General features: G+C 37.8%; 3 protein-coding genes and 1 long non-coding RNA gene across 4 annotated transcripts in view; all 4 read right to left on the bottom strand.

Moving 5' to 3' along the window:
• The window catches only part of LOC144661647 (lysophosphatidic acid receptor 3-like), a 668,415-nt gene that overhangs the window by 300,435 nt on the left and 347,264 nt on the right, over window positions 1–20,716 (bottom strand). The gene's annotated exons all lie outside the window — the stretch shown is intronic.
• On the bottom strand, window positions 1,082–3,613 carry LOC144661669 (neuronal pentraxin-2-like). The gene is made up of 3 exons (XM_078522475.1): window positions 3,402–3,613; window positions 2,310–2,517; window positions 1,082–1,547 (listed from the first exon to the last, which is right to left on the bottom strand). The coding sequence occupies exons 1-3, from the start codon at window positions 3,478–3,480 to the stop codon at window positions 1,163–1,165; spliced, it is 672 nt and encodes a 223-aa protein (XP_078378601.1). The 5' UTR covers window positions 3,481–3,613; the 3' UTR covers window positions 1,082–1,162.
• LOC144660671 (uncharacterized) lies at window positions 9,509–14,297 on the bottom strand. The gene is made up of 4 exons (XR_013572132.1): window positions 14,108–14,297; window positions 11,308–11,361; window positions 10,310–10,419; window positions 9,509–9,771 (listed from the first exon to the last, which is right to left on the bottom strand). It is a non-coding gene; the product is annotated as an uncharacterized LOC144660671 (long non-coding RNA).
• LOC144659166 (kelch-like protein 40) lies at window positions 18,084–19,913 on the bottom strand. The gene has a single exon (XM_078519606.1). It carries the CDS (start codon window positions 19,911–19,913, stop codon window positions 18,084–18,086), a length of 1,830 nt encoding a protein of 609 aa, XP_078375732.1.

Raw genomic sequence — 20,716 nt, 5'->3', positions numbered from 1 at the left:
CTAGAACAAATGGGTTCTGTTCATCGTTTTTATTACTTAAAGGGAATACTTTGCGACATTTCAAAAAATCAGTTTTCAAGGGTACGGGAAGATACAAATATGAATCTAATACAAGTTACTTATCACACATCATAAGAAAATGCCTTAACCGGATGTACAAGCAAATTCAACCCCCCACCGTAGTAAAAGGGTCTGGGGGGATTAGGAAGGGATGGATGGACCCTCTAAGGTTTTCAGCTTTTTTAATGCACAGAGAAATTGTTTTGCATTAACTGAAAGCTCTTAACTTAAACTACAAGATGACATAACGTTTGTTTGCTGTGTGACAGCATAACCTTAGATTTCACCGTATCATATTCTTTTGACAGAAAAGGTACCTGAGACCCTGTCAAAAACTGACGAATGTTCGGCTTACAGTACCATTTGCTTTTAAAGTGAGATGTCTTAAACCTAGGCGCTTTCAGTAGGGGTACTCCCTACCATTTCAAGGCTGTAGTTATATAAAAGGGTTGATATTACACGAGTTGAAGTATAAAATTGATAGAGACCCCATCATTTGAACTGTAACTTATGTTTCTTTTTTTAAAATATCTCGATCGCGAGCATACCCCACCGCGTACCGGCTAACAGTCGATCTATCTACGAATTTTAAGTTTTTTTTAAAATGAAACATTTAAGCTAATAGATGCAGTATCCCTAGGCATCTGTTGATATGATCTTCGATCATTGAACGCAGGAAAAGGACCGCGCTGTGGACAGTCTAGTTTTGGCTTTGTTAACGTACAAGCGGAGGCGTGAAGGGGGGGGGGGGGGGGGATTGAACGGCATTTAGCGACATCGCGAAACTAGCTTCTTCAGCACTCAGGACTACCACTAGGAACATTACGCAACGTTCCCCAGAGGACCATCACGCTACGTTGCCCCCAAGGAGCATCACGCAATGTTCAAGGGATCGAAATGTGAGTAGAGGAATCAGTTTTAATAACAAATCTGGGAGGCCAAAACATTTATTTTGATCATTATAACATTGTGTTTTTTAACGTGCATCTTTTGTTAAATTGCAGTTGTTAAGTTGTAACCGTTTAGGTAGTTCCTTTATCTTAACTACTTTAAATGGCCATCCACCCAGTGAGCCTGAGGGGCATTCATTCCGACAGCGGAGTCAAGGGCTGCAGGTAGATGGAATAACAACCGCGGTGTTGCCTTTAACGCCGTGTATGAAGTCGGTCCACTTGTATACGCTCCCCGCTCCAGCCAGGCAGGACTTTGACAACGTATTGATTTCAGCTGCCGTAAGCACTCTATTCCAGAGGTTGACGTTTGTCAGCATCCCCTGGAAGGACTCATTGGCAACCAGGCCTCCTCCAAGTGAATCTTGTTCTTGTCCAAGCATCAAGGATCCTCCAGACTTAATAGTGTAGCCTGTCTGGAAACCGACGCTGTGCGTGTGCATTAATCCATCTTTGTAGAACTGCCATGCGCCTGTATTTTTCCAACTCGCACAGATGTGATGCCAGTTCCCATCATTTGCTGATATCGGTATAATCCTGTGACAGGAAGAAAGTCGATGTCATATGCACTGAGGTAAAATAGTCGACCTATTTTTTTTTTTTTTAATGGCAACTTTCGACAAAACCACAGATGGAATGGGGATTTGAATTTTGCAACATTTCAGTTTATTTAATTTTCCTCGATTGAATGAATTCATAAACTTCTAAACGATCAGAAATCTGTCAACTGAAAAAACCCCTGCCAATATGAATTCGTTTTATACACGTCGTTAACATTGGTTTTAGGTTGAGAGGCTTAGTCTGAACCTTCCAAAATCTAGCTACCAGGTCACTTATACAAAATAGAGCCATCAAAAGTTCCAAAATTGATCAAAACACTCCTGACGATTCCTAAAGATGATAAGAAGCCTTGTCGTGAACATCAAAGATAATTTTGGACCTACATGTACACCATCTCTCTTTAGGGTTTCCCGACTATAGGCCACCTATCTGCTATCTGCTATTCCGGTTATGAACCCTCCCACCTCCAACCTTTCTTTTCTTTAGTAACGGTCTTCAAAGGGAAATGGGAGTGAAAACGTTTGCGAATAGAGTGCAGATCAAAAGGTGTTAGCTCCCTCCCCAGTCCCCACCTCACCCCCACCCCACCCCCACAAATAACCATCCCCCACCCCCCCCTTCCCCCCGCCAACACACGCCACTTTCCTTGTACTATAAATTGGACCCAAGTTATCTCCGCAACAGTTTTCCTAACGGTGGCAAATGTCGTCGTTGATCAGTAAACGCAAATTCGCTTACCTGTATGCGTTTCCAATCCAAAATTCAAAGTTTGGGAAGTAATAAAAAAGCAATTCATTAGCGTGCGCTGCTACAGCGTAACTGAACGGTGTTCCATAGCTAGCCGTCGACTTCATCCAGAAACACGCCGTGAACTCCGTCATGCTGGGCATGCCCCAGATGTTAGAGTAATCAGTCACTCCTTTGGCTCGGAAATAAAGAGCATAATCTGAAAGAGATGGAGAGAAAATAAATACATATACTTTGTTATTACGTTAGTGTGCCGTTTTTCAAGATTTGAAACCACTCTTACCATTCAAAGGCAGATATGCTTAACTTTGGCAAAGGGAAAAGCGATGCCTAGAGGCGATATGTCAGATATGATTACGGCCCCTGGATCCCTTTGTGTTTGTAAGGAGCTAAAGGATGCATCTTAGCTCGGACATATTAGCAGTCATATCCCTTTCCCGAACTTTCGTAGCCGTAGGAGATGATGGATCCCGTCTTGACTTTTCGGTAAAAATGCGTTGCTTAGAGAATTCTCGCACTCTGATTGACTATTGGAGCGAGCGATTTAGCGTGGAATGGAACTTGAAAGCGAGGTTTTTCGCGATTTTGCACCAGCTGGACAAGATTGTTTGTCTACTCTTGACATCGCAATTTGTGGAATAAAAATGCCTCAATTTATTCATAGCAAAGTCGGCGTAACGTTTGAAAAGCCATACGAAAACATAGGTTTTCTGAAAAGTGAGCCATTTACCCAGTTTAACTTTCTCCCACGATTAAAGAAGAAACGAAGGCTCTTATTCTTTTCATTGAGAAGTACAAGAAACCCGCGAAAGTCGGGTAATCTGAAGAGAAAAGCTATTAAAAATCCCTGAAACGTCCACAGAAATAGTATAACACTAAAATGTAAGGCAATTATTTTTTAGTGGCCATTTAGTTTCGGAGAAATGAGCCACAAAAGTTGCAGTTATACATTATTTTTTCTTCCACAACATCAGTCCAAAAATAAAAAAAGAAAAGAAAAGAAAAACTACATTCGTTATGATCAAGTTCGTGAGCAAATAGCAATTGCACCGTTAAAGATCAAAAGCCACATACATCACGTACCATTTACCGGGTAACCGCTGACGTGTCCACAGAAAAGGGATCCAAAACATGCAACGAAGGCGATTAAAGGAAACATCATTCGTTTTCAACCTGGAAATAAAACAACACAGTCTACATATAAAATAATGTGTGGGAGCGTGGGAATATGAAACCTCTCTTAAGCTTCAAGAGTTCAACTCAATATACCATGTGAGCGCATTATTTTATACATCAACAAATCAATAATATTAAACGTTAGTTGACGGAAGTCCAATTATTTCTGTCCGGTTACAAAAGATTGCTATAGATTTCCAAGGACCATCCAACGATATCTCGACCCTAAACTCTTACCGTAACGCCACTTATATCTTTACCTATAAAAAATATCGAGCCTTTTTAGGGTACAAGAAGATGTTTCTCGATAAACGACACCTTTGATATTTACTATAATTTATAAAAGAACTGTTTTTTTTAACTAACGACCCTTTTTTCAAGTCTTAAGTCTTTCTGTAAAATTTTGTTAATGTTTCTACTGGGAAATTACATTGCTGTTGAACGCCTAAACACTAAGCTGCAGTGTTAACGAGCTGATATTAAAAAAAAACTGAAGTTCAAAAAAAATCAGTGTTTTTGGTTAAAATGCTGTTTAATTGCAAAAGTATGCAACTGGAAAACGGCGTTGCTAAAAGAGGCGAGGCGAGGTCTGGCACGCCTAAAATATGAAGTCTGCAAGTTGCGCGTGACCACGCCATACAAACTGAATGCTGAAGCACAAAATTCATAAACATTACCTGGGTGGAAAATGAAGCACTCAAAAAAATGAAAGACACGTACGCTTGTTCTTTTGAAGTATGAAGTGCAAAATGAAACGCAAATGGCGTAAAAGGGCGAAGTTAAAAAAATATGTACATACACGCACGCAAGTGAGCATTTGAGATAACAAATACAGTAATGTATTAAATACTAAAATGACAAAAAAAAAACTCGAAGATAACTACTTTAACTCTTTACTCCTTTGTGTGGGGAAAAAACAGCAATGCACAAACACGAAAGCGTTTTGTACGCTGCGGAATACTATAAGAGACCGCCTATTCCGGGTTTCTTATATACCTAAATGTAATTCGGATCTTTACAAAGTCTTTAACCGTCTTTAAGCAACAAAATCAATCCCAACAACCGCTACTGAATGTTACTGCATACTTATCAGACTACCATCTTCATCAATATGTGGTCATAGGAACAATATGAGGCCGGACTAGCACTTCGCTATTTTGGCTGAAGTGCCATTTTTTTTTTATTTTTATTTTCTTTCTGACAGCACTCAATAACAGTCACGGAATATGTGTGGCCATGGATGGAGCTTTAAACTTCCACTCTTAGTAAAGTTTTTAAGGAGGAAGGAAAAAATACTTTTTGTGCGACCTATTTTTGTAGCAACTGTTTGAAACTGAGTCTGTCTTTATAACCGGTTGTCTGTATTGTTCAGGCTTTTGTGTTGAGAAACTGTGATCGAGATTGGCTATTGTGTGTTACTTTTGTCAACAACCTGTAATTTAACGTGTCGGTTTTATCAGAAGTTAGTAATTTCCTTTCAATATAAGAACCTGACGGCTGATATTAACAAATGATAAAATTCCATCGTTAAGGACGTTTCTGAAAATAACTCACGATATTTTGATGCTTATAAGTTTAAACGTGCTGAAAACAAATTTGCGTTTAAAAAGGCCATTGAGCTGCAGGTTAAAGCAAACAAGAAGAAGCTTACTTTGAAAGTCTTGTGGTTATATAAAATATTTGATGCAAAAAGTCTGCTAGCTTATTACAAACATGATCATAATTTCGAGTTAAAAACCTTCATTTCTGTTAAGAGGTTTGAAGCTTTTTTTAAAATATATATCACAGGACCACCGGGGACCTCGCCGCACTAACAACCACTTCTAATTATCAATGTGATGGCTAGTTTTGTTAAGAGGTTAATGGTTTCAGCAAAACGTTAAAAAAACTCGAAGAGAACTATTTTAACTCTTTACTCCTTTGTGTGGGAAAAAACAACAACGCACAAAGACGAAAGCGTTTTGTACGCTGCGGAATGTTGTAAGGGCGGTGGCGTCTCTTGCATCTTTTGCATGATGCAATAGATTTCTTATCACAAAACTAAGTGCTACTTAACATGCTTTTGATAGCCATTTCACAGGATTTGAAAGGCTCGCATAAGATTGAACAAAAGTTGAAAAAAAAAAAAGAATAGAAAAGACCTTCATTGATAAAGACATGCAATGCAAAGACCATATAAAATTGCGGCTGTACGTACGCCCCGCGCTTCAATAACTTGATACGGAGTTTGGGGTGAGACTTTTGACAGCCCTTTATATTCGCGATTTGTTTTTCGATCTTTTAACCGAGTAAAAGATGCGCGCTGTGAACAGTCTTGTTTTGGGTGGAATTTAAACAGAGAGAGGGGGTTATTCAGGTGGTGGGGGACATATTCATGGGGGATCGCATGGTTATTCCCACTGAAGTGACTTTTCGTTTGAAGATGAATAATGTTCTAGTAGAACGACAACCCCTTCTGAATTTTTCTACATCTTTATCAGACTCAACTCTTTATCAATAACTATTTAAGAAACAATATTAGGCCGGGCTCGCACTTCGCTCTTTTGGCTGAAGTGCCATTTTTTTTCCTGACAGCACTCAATAACAGTCACTGAATGTGTGTAGCCATGAACGGAGCTAGTAGACCTTAAAATATCTTACATATAGAGAAAGACACTTTTTATCCCATCTATTCTTTTAAAGAACTGTTTTAAACTGAGTCTGTCTTTATAACGTGTTGTCTGTATTGTTAATGCTTTTGTGTTGAGAAACTACGATCGAGATTGGCTTTTGTGTTACTTTTGTCAACAACCTGTAATATAAGCTGTCGGTTTTAGTTTTTATCAGAAGTAAGTAATTTCCTTTCAATATAAGAACCTGACGGCTGAAATTGGCCTTCAGAAATGATAAAATTCCATTGTTAATGACGTTTCTGAAAATAACTTAGGATATTTTGATGCTTGTGTGTTTAAAACGTGCTAATTTAATCGTTTTCGTTTAAAAGGTTCATCAGGATGGAGCTGCATGTTAAAGCAAACAATGATTTTTTTTTTAAAGTAGAAGCTTTCCTCTAGAGTTTTGTGGTAATATAAAATAATTTGATGCAAAAACCTGCTAGCTTATTACAAACATGATCATGCGGTTAAAATTACGAGTTAAAAGCCTTCATTTCTGCTAAGAGGTTTGAACTCTTTTTAATATCATACAAGTCCACCAGAGACCTGGCCCCACGTACAACCACTTTTAGTTATAAATGGTCAGGCTAGTGTTGTTAAGAGCTTATTAAATGGTCTCAGAAAAACGTTAAAATATAAATAAAAAATAAATAGATATAAAATAAAAACTAGACGAGAACTAATCGACCTTTTTATTACTTTACATGAAGAAGAAGAAATAACGAAAACAAAAAGGCACAAACGTGAGCGCGTTTTGCACGCTGCGAGTCACTATCAGGGCGACGAGGATTCTTGCATTGCTATTTCGCTAATGATGCAATTTTTTTCACAAAATTACATGCTGCGTGACACTGTTTTGTTAACTATTGAATTGGATTTGACTGGGTTGCACGCGATCGACACAAACTTTGTACTCAGCGAATAGGAAAGACCCCCAGTCATACAAAATAACGGGCAGGGAAACGCCCTGACATCGAGACATTATTTTTATGTCAGGTGTGAACAGAAGTAAATAGGAACCGCTTATCGCGGATTTTTATATATCTAAATGTTACTCGGATCTTTGCAGTCTTTAATGGTCTTGAAGCAACTAAATCAAACCCGACATTCGCTACTGAATGTTTATACATTCTTATCAGACTACCGTCGTTATCAATATCTGTTTAAAGAAACAGTATGAGTCCTGGCTGGCACTTCGATACTTTGCCTGTAGTGCCAATTTTTTTTTTTTCCTTACAACACTCTTAAACAGTCCCTGAATGTGTGTGGCCATGAATGGAGCTTTAGAACTTTGTAGTTCTTAATAGAAGGAGTAATTGTGTGACGTTGTTTTTAAATAACTGTTTTAAACTGGGTTCGTCTTGATAACGGATCGTCTGCATTGTTCACGCTTTTGTGTTAAAAAACTGCGTTTGAGATTGGCTTTTGTGTGCTACTTTTGTCAACAATCTGTAATTGAAGATGTCAGTTTTACTCTAATCAGTATTTAGTAATCTCCTTTCAGTACTGATAAGAACTTGATCACCGAAATTGGCCTTCAGAAATGATAAAATTCCATCGTCAAGGACGTGTCTAAAAATAATTTCGGATTTTTTTATGTTTGTGTGTTCAAAACGTGCTGAAAATAACGTCTTCGTTTAAAAGTGTCATAGAGCTGCGTGTATAGGCAAACCAAAACTTTCTTCAAAAAAGAAGCTTTCTTTGAATATCTTGTGTTAATATACAAGAATTTGATGCAAAAATCTGCTAACTCAGTATTACAAACATGACCATGCGGATAAAATTGCGAGTTAAAAGCCTTTATTTCTGCTAAGAGGTCTGAAGCTATTTTTTTAATGATAATAATAATAATAATTAAAACATATTTAAACAGGATGACCATTTCAGTTATAAAAACTGCTATCAACATGGGTCCCGGGCTAAAAATAAATAAATGAATAGTCAATAAAATAGAGTAATAAAAACAGTTAAAAAGCTATATAAAAAATCTAAGAAAAAGACATATAAAAAGCGATAAAAAGACTAGAGCTAGATTCATATAAAATTATTAAAAATATCGGCCCCTTTATAAAAAAAACGCTCTTTTGGTCGATTCTAATTTAACCCTGTCAATAACTAATTTGTTCTTATCCCTAATGTTGTAGTCATGAATATTATGTCTTTTCAGTTGAAAATATTCAGAGAAATAACTTAATATCATACAGGACCACCAAAGCTTTCGCCCCACTAACAATCACTTCTAATTGCAAAAAGTGAAGGCTAGTTTTGTTAAGAGGATAATGGCTTTAGCAAAACGTTTAAAAAAAAACTCGAAAAAAAATAGTTTAACTCTTTACTCCTTTGTATGGGAAAGAAAAAAAAACAGGAATGACAAGGCACAATCGCGAGAGCGTTTTGCACGCTGCGAATTACAATAAGGGCGGTGACATCTCCTGCATCTTTTGCATGATGCAATAATATTCGTTATCACAAAACTAAGTGCTGCGAAATTTAATACTGTTTTGATAACCATTTCGTCGGATTTGAACGGCTTGCATAACATAGAATAAACGATGTACAAAACGAATAAGAAAGATTAGAATAAGATAAGAATTATTGACATTTTTGCCAATATGTGAAAAAATATACCATCCTCATTTGCATTATGCGAACAGCAGTTGAATAACTTCACAGCGCACAGCGCAGGCAAACATTAGTTTATATATTATAAGCATAGTGACGCATTGACTGTTGGGAAACGATAACACAAAGATATGACATGACGTTTTCTCTTCTTGTGGAGGTTGGTGGGGGATGGTGGGGGCGGGGAAACGGGGGTCCAGTGGTGCAGTGGTGGAGGAGCTCAAGATTCCTCTTGGATCTCTCTTCGTCTGCGCCAAAGACTACAGAGTAAAGACGGTTTTGCTTGCAACGTAGCCGATTATGTACCATTCGGAATGCAAATAAAGCGCCGGCTATTGAACTTTTTTTTTTCGCGGCTCCGTTTTTAAATCGCTTTTTTCCAAGCATCTTCTCTTGTATCCATTTCCCCTGTTTTTTCCAGGTGTCAAACCATGTTTTTTCAGCTTGTTGTTGTTATTATTATTATTCTTTGGCATCCTTTTTGTCTGTTCCCTTACAAGTGCAGTTTCGTTTGACATTGGTTTCCCTACCACGTTTCTCTCGGTTGCCCTCCTTTGTCGCTCGCTTTCAGTACCCATAATTGGTGAGATCTTGGTTTCCTCGGATCTCTGTTCTATTCTTCGTTTTACGAATTTTGCAGCTCGAACGTGAATAAAAATCCGTAGTCGAACTTAGCGATGAAGGGATCTGATATATATGTATATATATTTAATGACATTTGTTCAACGTGAAGCAAGAACGGTTTCATTTTAAACTTTTTAAACAGTTTTGAGAAATTCGTCATTTTAAAGAGGAACTTATTTAACCCTACAAATACAGTGTGTTTCATTTAAGATCTCATGCAAGTTAATTTTCTTTTTAGCAGGCATTAATCTAAAACATAAAAACTAGTACTGCTCTGGTTTTTGTATTATTTTAATTGAAAAGTCGGGTAAACTTTTTTCGCTCGGTCTTTATATTTCTCACTGCCACGATCTTGATTCTTTCGTCATCAACTGTTGCTGCAAAGGAGAAAAAAAAAACAGAAAACAAATAGGTAATGTTTACAACACTTTCATCGGTTAGCTGCTAGATTTGCATTTACGTTAATATCTTCTAAACCCCGACATTATTTCATCCAGTCTGCATTCAATTTTTTTTCCTCGAACAGATCTTTTAAGGATTATTTTTTTTTAACTAAGTTTATACTTGATGATCTTCAAAAGAAAATCTATCCTATATCTATTAACACCCACCAAGGCATAACATTTAAAATGCCCTACAGCGTCCCGCTAACAACAGCTTCCCCTATTACCAACGAAGGTAAGCCAAATAGTATAATTTTAGAACAAGAACATGAACATGATCATGTTTATGAGTGCCAACTGACCCTATACTGTGATTAAGTCCCATTCCCTAAAAGAGCACGATTATTTATGGCTGTTAACGCATCTACAGAATTGAACCGTTAACTGAATTATCTTTCGCTGCCTTTTCCTTATCCTGGAAAGACGACCATGGCCAACAATTTTAGTGTCTGTACTTTTAATTTAAATATACCTGTTATATTTATGGACATACAATAAAACCGGACTTCCTGCAAACACAATCGTTGTCCAGGTTTTCTCCAACTCTCAGAATTCTTTTATTAAACCAACACACAATCTCCCCTAACGAAAAATAAAATAAAACACAATAAATACAGGTATGACAATTTAAGTGTCATATACAGCTGTCAGTAACGTTTGAAATGAGGCCAGTTATTCCCGATTATATGAACTTATTGACTAAGCGGGAAGATTGGAAGGGAAAATACTAGGTTAGGTTCCGTGCGAAATGACTAATGCGAAAACCAAAAGGTTTGCCTTCCGGCCCGACCGCCTGACCAGTATTTTTTTTTTGGCATTATTGTTGAAGCGGGGGCTTACGGCAGTACCATGAAAAAATATCTTCTATGTACCGGACATGTACAGTTAACTTCGCATTCTAGCTATTTCTTTTCGTTGGTTTACATTTAAACGACTAAAAAAAACTCCAGTGCTCAACTGAAAAAAAAAAAAGAGTCCCACTAATTTTTGGAGGGGGTGGTCTTTGGGCTCACTTCTTGCTGGTGGTTTTTCACGGCGCGTGTGGACATCCCACAATTTGTCATGGCAGATGATTATGTGTTGGCGACACAGTGGGGGAAAATTTTGTCTTCGTCTTTTCTTTGGAGAGGGCTGGGACTAGATAAAATGGAAAGAAGAAACATACGTTTCAGTCTCCGTGGAGGGGTGAGGGGGCGGCTGATGTCTCTGCTCTGTCACGATCTTACATTTTGGGGTGTTCAGTCACGACCACTAGCTGAGCCAATCATCGAAGTGATTTCCCTCTCACACGGAGTTGAGAAGACACATAGAGCAGAAATGACAAACATTACATAAATACTAGAGTCATTCCTTAATTCATGGCGAGTGCTAACTTAAACTTTCTAAAACTACAGGCTAAATAATGTTTCAACAAGCTGAAATTAACTATCGTATAACTACTGTTGCTTAGCCACTATATTTTCTTTATACCTCCGTTATTTTCGCTGTCTTGCTCTTCTAGCTCGTCCCAGTATTCCTCAGTCACTATCAGAGCAAGAAAATGTATCACGCATCGCTATGGCTGTTTGTAAAATGCCCAGAACAAAAGGCTTAAGGAGGAGATTCAAGCAGGGGCCACCAACTTTCTCATTTAACGCAAAAACAACAGCAGCAACAACAACAACAACAACAACAACAACAACAACAACAACAACAACGACGACAACAATAACAACAAATATTCCAAAGCATGCCATAGTTATGAAAATTGTTTTTTTGTGCACCAAATTTCTCACATTAACTTTACATTTTAAACTATATATAGCGCCCTTTTCTTAGATTTTGAGAGTTGAAATAAGTTTAATTTATTTTTCTCGATACTGGCATTAAAAAGCCAAGATGGCGGGTCCAAGACGGTTGCTGTTTCAAAATCATGACGTGATTAATCCTACGTCTTTTGACGACCATCCCTTCAGTCTGCGAGGGGTGTGCTAGAAGCCCAGCAGGTTTTACCAGTTAATGAACTCCTGCCTATTTTTAAAACTCTTACTGCTGTGGTGGGGATGGTTTGAAAGAGGGGGGGGGGGGGGGGAGGAGGTGAATACACAATAGTCCATGGGCCAGTCCAGATTTTGGTACCAAATCAAGGAACAGAGGATGATAGCTGTGAATTGATAGTACACTAGGTGAAGATTAAAAATTTGTATGATAACCGTTCTGTAGCAGTAACTTTCAAGGAATTTTTTTATTATTATTTAAGAAAAGAAACCCCGATCCAAGCGGATTCTCTTTTTCTTTTTTGAGTGCCGTACAATAATATTTAGTTATTTCAAGGTGTTTTTGCATTTTTTTTTTGTGCAACGTTAGCAATCTGTATACGTTCTTATAACAAGTAATTATTTGTTTCTGCCTTGCCCTACTAACGCGCGCATTCACGGAAAAAGAATCAAAGATAAGAACTTAAGTAAGAGAATACGTTTGGTAATAAATCTTAATTTTGTTCTAAGTGCGTGATGTAAGTATAGGCAAACTTCTCAAATTAAAGGTTACCTTAAAAAGCTGTGTTATGTCTCGGACACTCGGGATTTTTATCGAATTAATTATAATGATTATCTTCGAAATTAGCAGCTGCCAGAGATAAATTAAGAATATCACTGGGTCCATGAATCATGTCAATGCCTCCAGAGTCAAATTTGAATAGTTTCGAGTCAATAAATACGGTTCTATCTTTAAGTCTGCGGATAATAAAGGACATATCGTATTACCATTTAAAGGTTCTTTCAAGAACACTACCACGAGGTCCTTTTGTTTGTTTGTTTGTTTGTTTCTTTTTCTTACATTAAAAAAATAACTCTGAAATTCTTCTTAAGTAAAACTGGAAAAGAAACAATCCATGGGTAGACTACTTCGCATTTGCTTCTTTGGTTTTATTGTCTCCTTGTTTTTTTTTGTTTTGTCTTTCTGAGATGTTTTTTTTTAAAGATCGACTTAAGTTTAACAAGGGTTCCACACAGCATATCTTGCGATCGACAAACTTGTGGCCCACGAATTTTCGATCGAATTGAAAATTTGAAAACAAAATCTGGTCATCACATTTCTATTTTTAAACTAAGATGATACATTTTTCAGGATTTCAGTCGACAACACAAAGGAATTATTTCATCATCACTTCAATTTGGATTTAATGATTTATGACGTTATAATGAATGTCTTAATGGGTACATCACGAAACTGATTCAATAACGGTCTTACTGGGGACTACACATTAAATTACATGAAATCGGCGCTTAAAAAGAGATTATGTTAGTCTGATAATAAAGATCTGAAAAGCTGAGTTGACTTATTACGGACATTTGACTGTGAAAACAAACGAAGCAGTCTGACATCTACATTCTAATTGAAACTGTTTCGTTTGAACAACATTCGAAATATCATAACAGTGCATATACAAGACATTTTATGAGGTTCAAAATAAACGCAGAAGTCAGTAGTCTTGAGAAAGCCTCAGTACTTAGTGTTTGCAGAACTGTAGCTCAAAAGGTGCTCATTTTAAAACACTTCCCGTCTAGAGTTGCTTGCTTTCGAGACAATTTCCGTTCTAAAAAGCTATTGAACGATTTAACCCCAGGTTAATATAATAATGAACAATTTTGTCAAACACAGTAATCTAGTTCGAGACTGTCGGCATTTTTCCTTTTCAGCTGTTAAGTTCATAATCAGGTAATTAAAACTATCACGTTCCTAAAAATAACAAAGCTTAAAGAAATAAAAACAGGCAATGCAATGAGAAGCGGAATCGAGGGGTAGAAGAATTGAGGGAGGGGAGCTTCTTGATACGATACGATACGATACGATACGATACGATAACTTTATTAAGTTTCCCTTATTTTTCCATCAGCTATTTGTAAATTATCAGGGTTAACAAGAGCATTGTGCTGGACATAACCTGAGTATCAGGCTTAGAAGGCCTGATACTCAGGTTATGCTGGACAGGAAATGAAATTCAGGGTCTTTTATATTGAATAAGGTCCCAATTAAATGCGATACTGTCTGCGGCCTTTGTCTGAAAAAGGTCCCTCATCGGTACCACTCCACCCAGGCTACCTTACCCCTCCCCCTTCCGATATTATCTTAATGACTTCACGCATAAACTCGTAGCGTTATAAGCCAGCAGTCATATACTAACAAAGTTTCTAAAAAACACTGCTCGAGATCTGGACTCCGTGTTGAGATATATAAGAGTATTTTAAAATACTAGCCACAATAGTGCTGCGTGACATTACAAACTTACCTATTTGTTCGAGTGATTGATCAAATGATTGATCCTTGCCATAACAAATTAAAGATAAACAAACCAAAAACACCGTTATCTTTAAAAGCATGGCCATCTTCTCGTTAAACTTGATATATCATAAAGCTGTTAGTTTGAAAATGGCGCTGTTGATCAAAACAAGCGTTCGTGCCTAAAGGAACCTCTGGAATGAGCGTGAGGTCTTATGATCTTGAATTTAGGTCATGGAAAAGCGCCAGACATTTACGGGTTGATTTATAAGGGCGAGAATTATTTGTTTACATACGCGAATCTTTTAATCTTCAGGTTAATAGGCCACACGCATGTTGAGAGATCATTGTTAAGTGTTTTTAAGTTCGCATGAATGAAAACGTCTCGATAACAAAGTGTATTAATCAGTTAAGCAAATAAATGCAAATCACTTAATCTATCAATCAATCAGTCTATATCAAATAAATAAAATATTAAAATGCAAGTGAGATGACAACATGCCTGTTGCTGCAACTTGGATTAAAGGCGCTGTATTAATTAAGTCATTCTAACATGCCGTGGTGGGATGAAAATATATTTTCTTCTCCTTTTAAGGTGGCTGGCGACAGTTCCCAAGACTTAGATTTTGATAGGTCAATATAACCACTCTTTATCAGTTGATGCTACAATCAAACAAATGCTCAATGAATGGTGAACACGTTACTATCATTTTTACGACACGATACGTTACCAAAGCAACAGTTTAGCCTTCTAAATCCTGCATTAATTGAAGCTTAAACTGCTTATAACTCAAAAACGAACTCTGTGGCCCCGTATTTTATAATTAAATTTTGATCAGCAAGGCAATATGCAACTTTTGGCAAAGTTTAAAAAAATAATTCTGCACATAGGGTTCAGAGTTACTTTAAATTTTTGAAAAAAAAGGCACTCTAAACCTCATATGCAGCACCCTGCGAGCAGAACCCTTTCTTTTCCACTGATATGCTTGAGAAGAAAGGGCTCTGCAAGAACTGCGTCAAATCTTGTTGAGCATGCGCGAGGCTTGCGCGTTAAGGCCCGGTTATACGTGCACTAGTTTTGTTCAACTTGTCTCGCGACATTGTTGCATTACAAGTTGAACGAGTTGTTGCCCGTATTACTATCGCGCGCTCAACTTGTCACGCAACAAATCTCACTGTTGCAAGTTGAAAACAATTTTTGCAAAAAGTAGAACTCGGTTCTACTTTGTGCAACATGTTGCTGCAATTTGCAACATCGAAATTTGTTGCGAGACAAGTTGAGCGCGCGGTAGTAATACGGGCAACAACTCGTTCAACTTGCAATGCAACAATGTTGCGAGACAAATGTTGCTCTTATTACCGGGCCTTTAGGCTACCAATTAATCTTAGCTTGCGCGCGGGGAGAATGGCGTGACGGATCGCACACGACAACTTGAACAAAGTTTTTGTTTTACAAATTCTTTTCTTCAAAAAGCGTCTGAATTCCTTCAGCAAATACATGTCAAGCAGCGCTTGAGGTCTTATTAGTGACTTTACGTTAGAGATTCGTAATTTTAACCTTGAAATTTCTTCTTGGTTTGCGAAAAAACCGAGATTTTAAATGATCCACAAGCTTCACGCGCTCGCACAAACGGCAGCAGTTGGCAAGAGCAATCGTCAGCTCTAATGCTTTCAAGAGCGTACTGTGAGTTCCGTCTTGGCCGTCAGTTTTTCCAAAAAAATGCCCGCGCAGCAAAATCGGGGTTGCGGCGACTTCAAAGAAATGACAAGATTTATGCAGAGCATCTTTCTACTTCCCAAACCTCAACCGCAGGGAAGTTAAAAGAGGCAGATGTTTCAAAATTTTGCCCAAAGTTGCACCCTATCCTGTTGATTACAATTCGATTATAAAATATGGGGGTCACCAGTCTTGTTTTTTTAGTTACAGGTACCTGATTTCAGATTATGGATGTTTATAACAGGTTATACCGTTGCTATGGTAACTTGCTATGTCAAGATAATAATCACAACTTGTTCACCAGTAATTAAGCATTTGATTAATGCCTTTACAATTGCGACAACTGGAAAGGAGTTGCAGTATTGATTCGTTAATGTTGAGGTGCTAAAAAAGCAGTTAACTGTTTTGAGCCACCTTAACGCAGGCTTATGACGATAACAAATAACGTCATCTTAGAAACAATATCTTGGCAAACGGCATAATTCTCAGAAATGACATTTACTGGAAAAATAAATACTTCTCCATAGGATATTTCCATGTATAAAAGTAATAGTTCTTGGCAAGTCTGTCATTTTTTCTCCTTCAACAGACAAAAAGTAGGTGGAGGATAAGAAGTACTGTCAGTAAGTTTCTAAAACTAGGTTACAGATAGTAGCTACCTTTTAATCTAGACAACAAATGAGCAACCTTGCGTTTTCCTCTTTACAGACCATGTTTTTTTTTTTTACACAGTTCAGTTTTTATCGGACGTACAAGCAATCGATACCCCCACCATCGTACAGAGTTTTCGTCCTCGCAGCGAAATATTTTTGCACTGAGTAGAAAGGCCGTAGCGTACGTATTCTACAAGATGACATAATTTTTGTTGGCGGTGATGTCATATGACGTCACGTGACGTCATTATAGCCGCCCTTTTGGATCCGCCATCTTGGATTTGACCATTTTCATAGATAGTCAGAAAATAACGGAAATAGATGCAAAATCAAGCCAGAATACTTATGGATTGCAAAAAATAATCAAATCGTACAATTATGTTTTAAAAAACTATAAAAATAAAGAAAAATGTTAGAAATGATGAAACTATTAGCTTGTATGCTGTTTTTGCATGGTTAGCTTAGGGAACGGTCAAAAATAAGAGGGGGGGGAGGGCTGGTACATTTATATTTGGCCTACCAGTTTTGGGGAGACCCTCCCCAAAACGATTGGCCCTCCAAAATAGTTTACATAATTTATCATGCACCCCCCCCCCCCCCACCCCCCGCCCCCTCCCAGTAACTAGTTAATATCACCAGTTGTAAATCGTTAAAAGATATATTTGCATTCTATTGTGACAATTTACCGTTTGTTCAAGTCAGGAGAGAATCTAGACTTAAGACCAAGAAGTGTTATTAAAAGCCCATGTTAATATTCTACCGTCATCAAATAAAGAATGATTTCTATATCATATTTACAGAAGAATGACTGTGAATTCTAGATTGATTCCTTGACCCCAGCAACGCTGCATAAAAAAAAAATGTCCACCTTAATTACATGCACCAAGTTGTACAGGAGCAATGACGTTTTACAAGGGTGTCTAATAATTTTCAGGAGATTTATCAAAAAAAATAATAATAATAACGTAAATAAAAGAACCTCACAACTTGTGGTTAAGGCCATTGCCCTGTATTGCATTGCGCATTCTTACTGCGCAGAATTTTACTCGTAATAAGCGCGCGCGAGCGCGCGCACATAAATAAAATGGCGGCTTTTTTCTTTGTGGCTTAGTCCGCGAGAGAAGTAAATTGTCGCTTTCTCGTAAACGAGTCTGGTGACCGAACATTTTTTTCTGATATTTTGGGTGTAGCGATCAAATTCTTTCTGTAAAATGAAAACAGATCAATTCTTGTGTTTGAAAAATGAATTATCGCTAAAAAACGTGTACTTTGCAAGTACTCGCAGAAGAATTTTAAAGGAATTATATGGAATATACAAGGTCTTCCTGCTCCTAAACAAATCTGGTGACCCCCCTTTTTTATTTTAAAATTTAAGTTCCCGGCGAAGTTTGGTTAAAAAATTGTGTTCAGTTCTATTTCAGGGCAATGATCTTAAATGATTGTTCGACAAATGTTGCGTGACATACGATTCCGATTACTCTTCTTATTCGTGGGGATGAGGGCCATTACTCATCGCTTGCCAACATTAACAGTTGACGTCATCGCTTAAGAATGTTGCAGTCCAATGATTAGTAATTGACTACTAATAATCATCGATGTCAATGAAGGATTCGTGGTCACCATATGTATTTAACTTCCAGCAGCCTCATGATTGGCATCTTGAGCAATTCTCTGTTAACTCCTAGTGTGCATGCCTTAATATTAGCAAAATGGGAAAAACCTCGTTTTAACGAGATCGGTATTTTCGTGTTCGGTTTCCAAGTGTTCCTCTTGAAGTTGTAGCTTTCGACAACTAAATCCTGTAAACGATTGTGGGATTCGTCATACTGTATTCCACCCACGACATACAGAGTTCCATCAAAATAGGCAATGCTGCCATCCGTTCGAGGTCTATTTAAACTTGCTATAAAGTGCCATTCGTTTGTAAATGAGTTGTATACTTCACACTTTTCTGTGGCAAAAAAGAATGGTCGAGAATTTTGGCTTTCACCACCAATCTTGCCACCAGCAATGAAAATCTTTTCATGCGCGGCTACACCACAAGTACGAAATCTAGCTTGTTGCATGTTTGCTATCTTCTCCCATGTCTTTCTGACGATGTTAAATCTGCTAGCGGTCTGTATGGCATACAATTTCAAATCCTCGTACCGCCTCCCACCAATAACATACAGATAATTGTCCATGCCGACAGCACAAGCTCCAAAAGTGCCGCTGCCTCCATCAAATACAAATGATGAAACTAGTTTCCAAGAACTTGATTCAATGTCGTATTTAATTATTTTACTTTTCTCGTAGTGTCTATGGCTCTCACGATGTTCAACGACTGCATACATTTCTCCTCCCACGGCTACCAACATTGTCATTTTCATGGCGTCTAATTCTTGTGATTTCCAGTGTAACGAACACCAGAGATTAAGAAAAGGATCAAATTGCTTGGCAAGGCATGGCGTAAAAGCCGATGAATTGTACAGTTTTCCTTGGAATGTTAATAAGTTGTCACCGTCACAAACATTCATCCCACCTTCCAGTCGATACCATTTGTTAAGAGCTGGATCATAACACAAAGTCAGCATCACAGGCATGCCAACCAAAACGACAAGGTGAGTATGCCTCCAATTTCTAGATGGGATTGGCGAAGCCCCATTGGTGTGATGATAAATAAACTTTAAAGCGTCGCTCACAAGCTCCAAACAGCCAGGAGTTTCTTTCACAAGTTTGTTTGTCACGACATTTCTTTTCAAATAGTCACGCGTTACAAAAGCCAGCCGCACGTGACGAAACAGGTCCGCGAATTTCCCTTTACGCTCGTTTGTGCTTTCTTTTACCCACTTAAGTATGATTTCGAAGATCTCTTTCTCTGTAGTGACAACTGTATTATTGCATGAAATCCACTGCTCCACTTGTTGGCTTTCCAAGTTAAGAAATTCTTCCGATTCCGCCACAAGGGCGAAGTTTGACAATACAAATTCCCTGGCGTTGACCACGAGTTCATAACAGCGGTATTTCTCAGCGAAATAATAAATTGAAATACAGTTGGACATTGTTAAGTTCTCCTTTAAGAACCTCCCAGCAACGATTTTCAGGTTTGGAAGAAGCAAATAATCTGCTGCCTCGATCAGGTCTTCTACATTCGTTGGAGTTACCTCTGTTGTGCCAGACTGCATGAATTCAAGGACATCTCTCATAACAGTGTCAGTTATGTGCTCCAAGCGAATGATTCCTTCTCTGTTTTCTCTCATGTCACTGTCGAGAAGTGCAGAAAAGAAAGGGCTTGCCGCTGAAAGCATGTTTCTTGTCGCCTTGATCTCATTTCCGTCTTTGACTAGCAAAGTAACTTCCACTTTTGTATAAACAGTGCCAAATACGCTGCAATAGTCCTCTCTCTTTAAGGGTTCTCGCTTGTTTTCTTCCTGTTTTGGCTGCATCATGTCTTGACGATTCTCCATTTCCTCTCAGAAGAAGACGCAGTTCTGGATTTTGGCTTATATTAAACTCGTCGGGGCTGACTTATTTTTGGATATTTCTGTTGTAATGGAAGCTTTGTTAGCTTTTGCAAGTCAAACAAGAACAATTGTTCTCAACCCGCTGACGTCATCTAGGCCATAGCAACCGCTCGATCATTTTTTTCTGGTTGACTGAATTTAAAGTTTTATAAAATAAAACTTGTATATTCTACTGTGGAGATTTAGGCTTTTCATTTGCCATATTCTGAGGTCGTGATTTCGCAGGGTTACTGCGCATAAAGGTTATGGCTTTTTTAAAGCCTCGGTGTATCGAATATCACCTACTGAGTCAGACACAGGATTTTGTTGAAACAAAGGCAAACTTGCCTCAAGCTGTCACGTCAGCGATGAGTAGTCTTATCATGTGTTGTCGGATTACTTTTAGCTGAACGAAACAAGGGACTATTAGAACAAAACAATATGGCCAACCGTTAGGGCGAAGAAGCAACTAACTACAGAGATCTAAAAAAAAAAAAGTTTTGTTTTGTTTTAACGATATAAAGGTATCATTCAAGCTTCTCTCCAATACTGTTCTAAATATTGAAATGAATTTGAATTATTATGAGTTTTTAAAGCTTTATTCAAAACCTTTAATGAAAAAGCTTATTCAGATGAAAATAGAATATTGGCACTTTATAATTAATCGAAGATTTGTCCAATCATGAAATGAGTCATGCAAAATTGCAAATACAGAGACCTCAGTGAAACTCAGCAAGCAGAAGTCCCTACTTCCTTTTCAGTTTATT

Source organism: Oculina patagonica, chromosome 7 (genome assembly GCF_052425735.1).
Source record: "Oculina patagonica isolate OP01 chromosome 7, crgOcupat, whole genome shotgun sequence".
NCBI classification, from domain to species: Eukaryota; Metazoa; Cnidaria; class Anthozoa; order Scleractinia; family Oculinidae; genus Oculina; species Oculina patagonica.
This window is presented reverse-complemented; position numbering and strand designations above follow the sequence as displayed.